The sequence below is a fragment of the Atractosteus spatula genome, chromosome 5 (assembly GCF_055471065.1).
Source record: "Atractosteus spatula isolate fAtrSpa1 chromosome 5, fAtrSpa1.hap1, whole genome shotgun sequence".
NCBI classification, from domain to species: domain Eukaryota; kingdom Metazoa; phylum Chordata; class Actinopteri; order Semionotiformes; family Lepisosteidae; genus Atractosteus; species Atractosteus spatula.
In genome coordinates this window covers 41342945-41353472 of record NC_142710.1, presented here as the reverse complement: position 1 = coordinate 41353472, position 10528 = coordinate 41342945, and the positions used below count along the sequence as shown (strand labels likewise).

At 43.3% G+C, this 10528-nt stretch overlaps 1 protein-coding gene across 3 annotated transcripts; it reads right to left on the bottom strand.

The window, feature by feature from the left end:
• Window positions 1-483: 483 nt before the first annotated feature.
• On the bottom strand, window positions 484-7712 carry hoga1 (4-hydroxy-2-oxoglutarate aldolase 1). 3 transcript variants are annotated; one of them, XM_088917539.1, is made up of 7 exons: window positions 7017-7712; window positions 3935-4063; window positions 3373-3500; window positions 2610-2744; window positions 2157-2253; window positions 1152-1285; window positions 484-945 (listed from the first exon to the last, which is right to left on the bottom strand). In XM_088917539.1, exons 1-7 carry the CDS (start codon window positions 7222-7224, stop codon window positions 796-798), a joined length of 981 nt encoding a protein of 326 aa, XP_088773665.1. In that variant the 5' UTR covers window positions 7225-7712; the 3' UTR covers window positions 484-795. The 3 variants fall into 3 exon arrangements, with proteins under 3 accessions (XP_088773665.1, XP_088773667.1, XP_088773666.1); XM_088917541.1 differs by lacking the exon at window positions 2610-2744; XM_088917540.1 differs by lacking the exon at window positions 3935-4063 and having other exon boundaries at window positions 7017-7617.
• Window positions 7713-10528: the final 2816 nt, after the last annotated feature.

The following is a 10528-nucleotide window of genomic DNA, read 5'->3' as shown; positions in this document are numbered from 1 at the left end:
CGCCATACAGAGGGGTCATCGCATTGTGAGCAGGTTTTTGTGCAGCTTTTCAGCTGTGACAGGTTGATCAGGTTTTTGTCGTGCCCGTTTTGGAACTGGTTACCCTCCCTCCCTCACCTTTATCACTGACACTGTCATACGGTAGGATTTTAAATCTTTTTGATATCCCAGGGATGACCTTGGTGGTGAATGACTGCTGCATTACTTGCATATATTTTTCCCCCTATGTAAACCACAGAGCCACCTAGTGGCTGACATACTGTATTGTATTCTGTAGCTGCCACTTGGAAGGCACGTCTGCTAAAAAAAAAGAGTGTCGTTTCATTTTTTTTGCAACGTGTGCAACTTGCTGTGATGTGAAAGCTTTTACACCACTGTAACCAAGGAGAAATTAAATTAATTTACAGAACAACAAAAAAAATGTGCATCATTGTGTTTATCTGGCTCTTTGGATCGACAACACAAACACTTCAAGCGGTTGTCTTTTTTATATTGGAAGAAATTTAATTTCCAAATTATTTGAAATTGTTGAATTATGTGAAATTGTTTACATTTTAAACCTCTCCTTATAAGTAACAGATCTGAAGAAAGATTTTTAAATCAGAACAAAGCCACAAGCAGCCACGCGTTTCCGATTTCTCAGATCCTGCTGCTACATCCTACCCTGCAGCCACACCACCTCTCCTCGACCACACCCTGTCTCATGTCCTTAAGAGGCCACGCGTCTCGTCAGGCTGCCGACGGAGGGACACACCCCCCGCATTTCCTCCGCCCGTCCTCCAGGGGTCGCCCTGCTCACAGCCACCCCTGGGAGGAGAAGTCGTGCCGCAGCTGCCCGAGCTCGGCCTCCGAGAGGGGCTGCAGGGGTGGGCGGCACACCCCTCCGTGATACCCAGACCACTCCATCGCCTGCTTCAGGGCCGCCACCCCAAACTTCCGCGTCACCTTCGGGGGGCGATGGGACAGCACAGGTCAGATGCAAGCTCATTTTTTTCCCCACCCGCCCCCTCCCTCCAAGACGATCGAGATCCTTTAACGTTACAGTTCCAAAGAGAACAACGGCAGAGAATGACGTTGGGGGGGGCCTGTGCATACGCACGGCGAGAGTGGTACAGGAGTACCGCCCTGATACACCCCGCTGTTGCACTCACCGCAGTGTTGGGTTCGATGAGCCTGTATTGCAGCTCCCTGGCCTCCTCCCACCGGCCGGCTAGACAGAGCTGCTCAAGCTGGCACACCTGATGCCCCAAGACGTTGGCCAACGCACACACGCCTCCGACCGCCCCTGCAGCAGACAGCCGAGCAGAATGAGCGAGAGGTCAGGCCAGCGCAGGAGAAAGCAGCCTCCCTGCTGAACCCCCCATGCGTCAAGGCCTAGCTTCTCCCTTCACTGACCACATTCCTCCCAAGTCCTCCTGCAACGTAAGTGAAATCACCACTGCTGTGGTCTAGCAGGTCTGACTGTTCACTCTCTATAGCACCTCAGTGCTGGCTCTCCCAGAAGAGGTTAAATGTGTCGCTCCAGTCAGAGGTAAAAGATCTTCCCTGCCCACAGCACCCTGCCTTTTACATGGATGTGCAGCCTTCCTGAATTCTAGTCCCACAGATCTGAGGCTAGAAAAAGCAGAACTGCAATGTTAGAACATGATAATACCATCATGTAAAGGCCTCTTCTCACAGGACATCTTTTGTTGGGTATGGTTAATCTATTTCTAGCTTTCCAGCAATATTATATATTCTGCTCCATGATTCTGATCTGGTTTCTTCAGTATTTAAGGTAATACAATCTCTGATGTGATTGTATTCATAGTGCCCTGCCTTTCAAGGTAACCCATATAAAAATGTTAATTCCAGTGAGTGTACATCTGTCATGTGAACAGCACTTTGCATCAGATCAAATATTTTTGCAGGCTTTAAAATAACTGAACCACACTCAGGCAGGATCTCAGCATTTGTCCGAAGTGTGCTCTCTGAAGAACTACATATGAAGATCCTGTATTCTGAAAGGATAAATCGACTGAAACACACCATCACTTTGATTGATGGACAGTAGGTGCCTGAGGGAAGATCCAAGTCATTAGCTCTCAGCGACGCCTCAGAAGCCTCTAATGCGCTGCTGTGCGTTTTCAGTGGGAATTATCCGAGGCCGATCTTACCTACAGAATAGGCAGCCAGCAGGAAGCCAGCCGATCCTGCCAGCACTTGAAAAGCCTCCTTCCGGGTTTTGTGAATGATGAGAGCAATTCTAGTGATCTTGAGAAAAAAAAAACCACAAAACGTCAAGTCGTTTTCCCTATCTGATAAAAGCTATTACCCTTCAGGCAGTAATTAAATAAAAAATGTAAGCCTCATCATTCTCATTAACCTGGTTAAGGACTGTGCACTGTGCAGTTTTCTTTTCAATTATATTCACTGATATAGACAGTTCTAACTGAATAACACTTGCCCTTACTCAGTGCTTTACTAAATTAACCATATTGTAATTCATTTTTAACCCTTGGCAGAACCCTGGCCAAGTGAGGAAAGAGCAGACCCCCTGTAGGTCCACGCCTGTTTTTCAGGAACATGTTTCTCTCTGGGCGTGTGCAGAAGTGGACTGAAGGTCTTACATCCCCACCACTGTCCTTCAGGCCCACAATGTTGTCGTGCTGCGACAGTGTGAGCACAGCCTCCACAGGCAAGTCCAGGCCGGTGTTCCCAGGAACACTGTAGAGGATAACGGGCACAGGGCTGGCGTCCGCCACCTGCAGGGGGAGACGGAGAGGCACAGCTGCCGAGTCCTCCCTGGGCACAATTAACACACACCCCCATTCTCAGCATGACAATCAGAACCACCCAGCTCCTTCAAAAATCACAACGCGCACTCAAACAGACATGCGCGCTTTGAATCTTTTACTTTTTTTTTGTCATTACAAACTTACAATTTATTTTCATGAAGGAAAAAAACAAAACAAACAGGCAGATCGGAGTGAAAATGTGCTACTGTAACACTTATGGATCTGGCGATATGGAGACGCTCCCTTGAGCAAAGAGCTCTGCCATGAAGCTCCAAAGCACAAGACGAACTGCCTCAGGACAGAGCACTTTCAAACCCTGCTAAAAAACATGAAGACACAGGCCTGATGTCATGAGCAGCAGTGTGTACTTTACATTTTACACACACAAGGCCCATATGTATGCCCTGACAAAAGGGCATTTTGTGTGCCAAAACATCAACAGAGTTTAATCAATTACAATGGAGCTGAGTGCCTCACTTTTTTAACTGTGCCTACTAGAAAGTTACTGAGCACATCCCTTGTGGCGTGTGACCAGCACATGGGAATCCACTAGCCCAACACCGAGGGTAACGTTTTGTCCGGTCAGAGAGCATACCCGTGTGTAGTGGTGGATTAGTGCTCTGCTGTCCATCCTGTTGCGGTAGAAACACGGAGTGACCACTAGCACTGCGTCTGCCCCAGCCTGCGCCATCTTTTCACTCATCAGCACTGTCGCCATGGACGCTGCGGGGCGGGAGGACAGGGTGTCAATCACTCTGTTCTGCACTTCCTGTCATAATTCTAACTAGATGGCCCAGGAGCCGGGCCAGTCACCTAACTGCTTCAACTGTACCGATACTACAATAATGGTGCTGTAATAGAGAAATGGACAAGAACATGTAGGTCCTGTAGCAGATGCTGGAAGATGCATAATCATTAGATTTAAAACATTCTTGTTTATTAGCATATTTAAAGTTAACGAGTTAACCAGAGTTTTGCATTTAGCATTAACATCATGACAAAAAGTCTATGATTGTAAGCTACCGTGTCATTTAATATAATCCTGTAAAATGGTACTGTATATCATCGGCCCGTGACTGCTGAAAGGGGTCACTTGGCCTTCTCTGCACACAATCCCTCTACAGGGCGGCTGTCAAGAAGGTGGCAGCTGATCTTACACTCGCAGCCGGATCCTGCGATCACCAGCTTGTCCTTGGGGATGCGCTGTCGCACCCTGTGCACGACCTCCACTCGCTCCTCAGCTGTCAAATAGGGATACTCCCCATTGGAGCCCTGGACCACCAGCCCTGCCACACACACACAGGGGAGACAGACAGCAGTCAGGTGAGTGAGCTGCGGCACTCGAGAAACCCGCCAGACTCTAAGAGCATATTGGAATACGAGCTAAAACACATGCTTTGGACAATGTTTCTAAAATTAAAATATTAAAGGCCATCTTCTTCCTCTTCATCAGGCACCACATGTGCAACAGCCATCAGCTACAACTGAGACACATTATACACAGGCATCCATCTATTATCATGGGAAAGCAATGGATGTAAGGCAGGGTACACCCGTGATGAGACACCAGTCCTTCACAGGGCACACACACATTCACCCCAGGGCCAGTTTTCCCAGAAGCCAATTAACCCACCAGTATGTCTTTGAACTGTGGGAGGAAACCAGAGCACCCAGTGGAAACCCATACGGATATGGGGACAATCTCCACACAGATAGGCCCCCAGGAATCGAACCCAGGGCCCCAGCTCCATGGAGCAGCGATGTGAACCACCGTGCCTGCTGTCATCAGTCAAGTTAGTTTCACTGCATTTTGATCTTAGTTGGCCAACAAACACTGATGCTGCTGTTCAAGAGGATCCACCTCTCCAGACAAGAGCGTACTTCTACTTACAGAATATTGACAGAAATAATGTACAACATCAGGCTTATGCTTAAAGAAAAAAAATGTGCCAGGCTAAGACCGGTGGCTGATGTTCCAGGACAGTGCCAGAGTCTGTCTGGGTCTGACTGCACTGTGTCAGGGTGCGACTCTGTGTCTGAGAGGGGCAGCCTGTACCGTGCCAGGAACCCTTTCACCTGAACTCTGATAGCAATGACCATCAGCTCAGATGGATAGCAGGAATAGATCAGCTATCATACCCACAAATGGCTGCTGGACCATACAGTGTGCTAAACTTCCGACTAAAGGCATGAAACTAAATGACTGGTTCACCAACAGGACATTCCTACAGCTTGTAGTATTATTCCTGCTACCAGCCAGTCTCTTTTTCCAGGTGGGAACAACAAACACTGCCCTTTGTCAGAGAAACTATAATAAAAAGAGAGGTCACTGTGAATCCTTCCGCTGCCTCACCATAAAGCAAAGAAAAAGTGTGAACAGACATGACACACTGCAAAGTCTGTAAAATAATCTGACCAACACAATGCAATCACAAAACTTTTTTAACTCTTCCATCCTGCATCGAAAACAAAAATCACAACGGTATCTGAAAAAAAGATACAATTCTAGTTAAATAATCAGTGATCTGCTCTTCTAAATGCAGGGTCTTTTGAGATTTTAACTTTATTAAATAAAAATAATGTCAATATATAAGAGACTTAAAGAAATTAGTGTTGACACTTTCTGCGCGTTCATTGGTCTTAAATATGTGGCCTTATAGAGTTAGGAGCCTAGTGAGATCATGCTATGAAAAAATAACCTCGAAGTGCCTGGTTTTGGGACTGTAAATCAAACACCTTCCCTCATAAAAGATTAACTTACAACTTTTTTGTAACAGGTCTAGTGTGACGCACAAATAAGTACTGGGCCATCGCAAGCAGCATAAAACATAAACGAATGGGGAAAAAAAATAAGAAACACACAATGGGCTGAACACATTTAAAGACATTTTACAATGGTATATAGAAAGAAAATCTCTGAAAAGGTGAACAGAAGCACAGATCAAAGAATTGTGATAAACCTTCAGTGTGAAAGCAGAGCACCGGGCATGACAAACCTGACAGGGTTGATGGCCAGGCTGCTGCGAGATTTCCCACCCCCGTGCAGTTGCAGGTAAAGGCTGGATGATCACAGTTGTCCTAATGACAGCACTGACAAGCTGGACTGCATTCAGAAAAAACTGATCATCGTTTTCTTGACGCCTCGTCATAGTAACCTTAGCACTTTGAGGTTTGACTAGCATTTGTGGTTGCCTGGGTGGGAAATGAACACTTCCAAACTGGCGGAGAGGAGTGACAAAACTGTCACGGGCTTTATTAATGGATCACTCCATGGGAAGGTTACCCCTCCATTTGTGCCTAAGCTATGTTAAAAAAGAAGTTGCCTTGAACTCCATAGTCAGCATATTGTTCACCACCACATCTCTCCACGTTTTCCTCCACCACGTCAGTCAAGGACACCACACTATCCATCTGCAAACACCACATTACACAACTCTTTCTGCTGTAACGTCAGACGGTCTGTGGAAATCGGCTGTCAACATGTGTCCCCAAGACCAGTGTCCCCGAGTGCAGAACATTGTCCTATCGACGTAAAACCACAGAGCCTCCGCAGGTGCAGAGATTTCTCTTCCTGGCTTGTCTCCTGCTGTAGCCCGTAGCCCCCCAGGATTTAAATAATCATGCAAATGTATCAGCCAGATGTGACGGTCGCTGGCCGATATGGCCTCACAAAAACACACACAAAACCTGATTCTCTGGACTAGTTTGCCGATTGCTCAAACAGAAAATGTAAGTTTCCAGGCAACTTCTCTAAAGATCAGGCTTTAGTTGATCAACTCAATAGCAACCTGGTGATCTGCATTATGCGTTCATATGTCTTTTGCTATTCCTGCTTTTAATTAAAACTAAAACTTTCCTACATTTCTACACATTCTATGTCAAGTCATCTCAGCAATTTTAAGTCAAATACAATTTACCAGGCAACTAGCGTTATTTTGTAATCGCATGCCAGGTGTTCAGTATTTAGTTATTCCAAGGAGCAATGCTACTCCTTTTCAGTCAACTTGCCTACTTTCTTACTATTTTCAATATTGATGCAAAACTATGTTGCATTTTCCATAATGCAACAGTAACTATTTCATTGCAACAGTAAGCTAATAACATCACCTTTGCAAAATACAGTAGCTAAAGATGTCATTTATGCAGAAACGAGGAGAAAAGAATTAGTGTAAATTTTCCTGGTCTGTAAACCAACAAAACCATGCTGTAAGAAGAGTGAGGGTCTTCTGTGCACCTTACCTCTGAAAGGTATCTTGGAGTATTTCTCCAGGTTTTCATCCAGTTTCTGATAATCCACCAGCTCATTCTGGGCGAACGGCGTGGCGATGGGCGGGTAGATTCCTCGGATGTCGAGTTTGCGTCTGAAACTGTGGCTCTGCGTTCGCTTGCATAACAGCCACGCGCTTCTTCTACACCTTCCAAAAATTACACTTCCAGCACCAAGCATACCGTACTGAAGTTTTATTCCGTCTCTCTTTCTTGCACACTTAATAGAACTGCGCGTATTTGAGCTTGCTGAATACAGGCAGACCTCCTCAAGTTAATACGTAACGCGTCTATGTAAATATTAACTGGCCTGACATACAGTTGTCAATAAATCACTATTCCACGTCGTTTCAAACGCATTTCTATCATAATCAGGGTTATTATGCCATTTTATTCGCCAAGCAAGGTATTTTATCGAGCAACGGTAGCTTTTATTATTGCTTAGAAAAGTGTTAATCTTGAAACAGCGATTTAAGTACTGTTTGAACTCATAATTGCAGAACATCTATATCTCACGGACATTTAACTTTTAAACAACCCCTGAACATGGCACCAAATGGATGAAATGATTAATTTATTAATGTCGTTGAATTATTAGCATTATGCTTTGCAGAGGCTCTTTATAAACTAAATTCACACATCACACATCACACATCACACATCTCCCTTACTTGCTGTCCCACGGGATACGCCTACCAATAAGGGATATCTATAAACTGCATGTCCCAACCACAAGCGCAGAATTAATTCCCAAACTGAAACCCAAGCACCCCTGAGGCGCTTCGATGTTTTTTTTAGTGTTGATGTCCTGATAATTTTGCATTTTCAAATTTACGTGTTTTAAATTATACACTTTGTTTTTGCATATTCTAGCGGAATCTGAGCATTTTCATTCCACCTCCACATATTCTTGATGAAGGCAAAACAATTGTTTTAAACACTGCGAATTATGAACCAAGTATTTAACTAGGGACAATTTGGCAGTTTAATCATGACGGACCCAAAGCAATATTTTCACCAAAGGAAAAAATAACGTTCAAAATCGTTGTGGTACCTTAGGTTCTTTCTAATCTTTGCAAAGAGAGACTGACATCTGTTGTATGTGACATTTTGGAAATAATTGAAAGGCAGGGATAACCTTGTAAAAAATGGCCATTGTGCCATGTATTGAGAATTTCCTGGGCAGGTTCTAATGCATACACAATGATGACTTCTAAACACCCATTCATGGTAACAATACAAAGTGACCTTTGCTGTAGTCCAATTATAAAACCTTCCTGAAAACGATTGAATTCAGAGCATTAAGAAAGATGCACTGTGTCTTCTTAATTGCTCTGGAAAATAGCCTTTTTCATTACAAATTGAAACTCATTTCAAACCTTCGCTGAACTGCTGCGACGTATAATAACGCATAATCTACATTGGGATGACAAAAGTTTCCAGATAAACTGTTACAAAAATAGGGAACATCACAAAACCTCAGGATTGACTGATTTAGTCTTTTGAAGCGACCGATTTTCAGAATCCTCACTGTAAGAGCCTCCTTAAAAATACAACACAAATACTGATGAAGAACGTGTCATTCTATTTAAGGGAGAAAAGGGTATTTTCAATCTTAGGTCTGATAGACGACGATACTGATGAATGGAGTGATACTGATGAGTGCAACACTGATGAATATAGAAGTAACAATCATTGCCATAATGACACACCAGAAAATCATTTCAGAAGGCAATCTGTACTATACTTTGCCATTTGCAGAACGATGCAAGATTTATTTACACCTGTGATTGAGCACGTAACATTTTTACATTGTGATGAACAAACAGCTGGACAGTCTATAAGGAAGGAGAGACACACATCACCCATGCATGTAGAGAACCTCATCTAGTTGGGTTTGTGATAATAAGCTCCTCTAACTGGCAGACCGATGTCCAGGACATTCCAGGATAGTTCTGCATAAAAAAAAGTGAGGTCTGATTGGCTAATCTGTACTTCCTGGAAAGATCAAACAATTTCTGTGTAGAAAATGATTCCCTTTCAGATCCAATGACTTTCGTTTGGGATGTTGCAGCAATGTGATTCATACTCACTGCTATTACATTTCTGTTGTTCTGACACTTATTTTCTGAGCATGAGCTGTTATATACTTACAGCATATTTTAGCATCTGGATTTGTAAGATTTATTACAGCTGTATGCATATATCAGTCCTTTAAATGCCTAGACCACTTTTTTTACCTCATTCACATTTCTTTGAACATTCATAACAGAAAAATCCAAAGTGCATGTAAAGACAGGACAATATTATGTTTTCAGCATCATGCAGTACACTGGGTAAGGACATGCTTGTTGAAGAGGTTGTCAGCATGATACTGAAGTTAAATAAATAAAATCTGACTAAACCCTAAATGATGTGGCCTCTTGATGAGTTAATCACATACACCTGCACTGTGAGACTGTTAGGACTGAATGGGTCAGAACTAAAGCTGAAGTGACAGAGTGCCCTAAGCCTTAGCTGTGGCGATTGAGAAGTTGTGGTGTGAGGTACCAGATAAAAGGTAACACTCTCTCTGTAGTTAGATTACAAAATATGGAGAACCTCAATTAAAGCAGGTTATTGTGCTTTTTTTTAAACCGGCACAGTGATTTGATTTGGGCAGTTGCCTGATAAGATAGTGCTGAACTCGGTTACTTTCACAATTGTCAAAGATCAGATCAGGTCAGCTGGCATGTCTAAAGTCTATGAATTAGCCAATGAATCAAAGCAGAATCCGACTCAACAGTTCTTGACTGTGCTGCCCCCAGGTGTCTGAGCAGCCTGGTGACTACAGCAATGCTGAAACATAAGAGTAACACCAGCTTTGCGCCACATTCTTAGGACCTGTGCAGAATGGAACTAGGATATATTCCTAAAATCACTATGAAGGCTTAAAAGAGCGTTTCTTTACCAGTGATCCTTCAGACATGAACCGTGTGCTGCAGGATTTTGAATACGTCACATATGAGTAAAATAAACAATGAATAAAATAAGTCGAATTCACATATATGAGTCTTGTAGAGTTAACAAAGTTTTGTGCTGCAACGTTTGATGTAGACAATTGCGACAGATACCACAATCTAAGACTGTTCACGCAGGAGTTGTGTGGCGTGAGTGAGGTTTAATTTAAATTTTAATTTGAGGTTTAAGGTGGTTTTACACTCAGAGGCAAATTAAAGATTAAACACTGAAATAAGTTTTGTTTATAATACTAATAATCTTGTCAGTAACCTGTCTGTGTGCGTAGGAAAGGAGGCGGTGTGTCACAGAATGGTTGGAAAAGACTTCCTTCAAAATGAAACTGAAGAGTTAAGAAAGACAATATGTCTTGTTTTGTGACTCAGATATCTAATGCCACTCTGCATAAAAACTAAAGACCTGAGCAATTTTCCAGCATGGAAATTATTTTTTTCATTATTTTCACCTAGTTATAGTTCAAAAGTCAA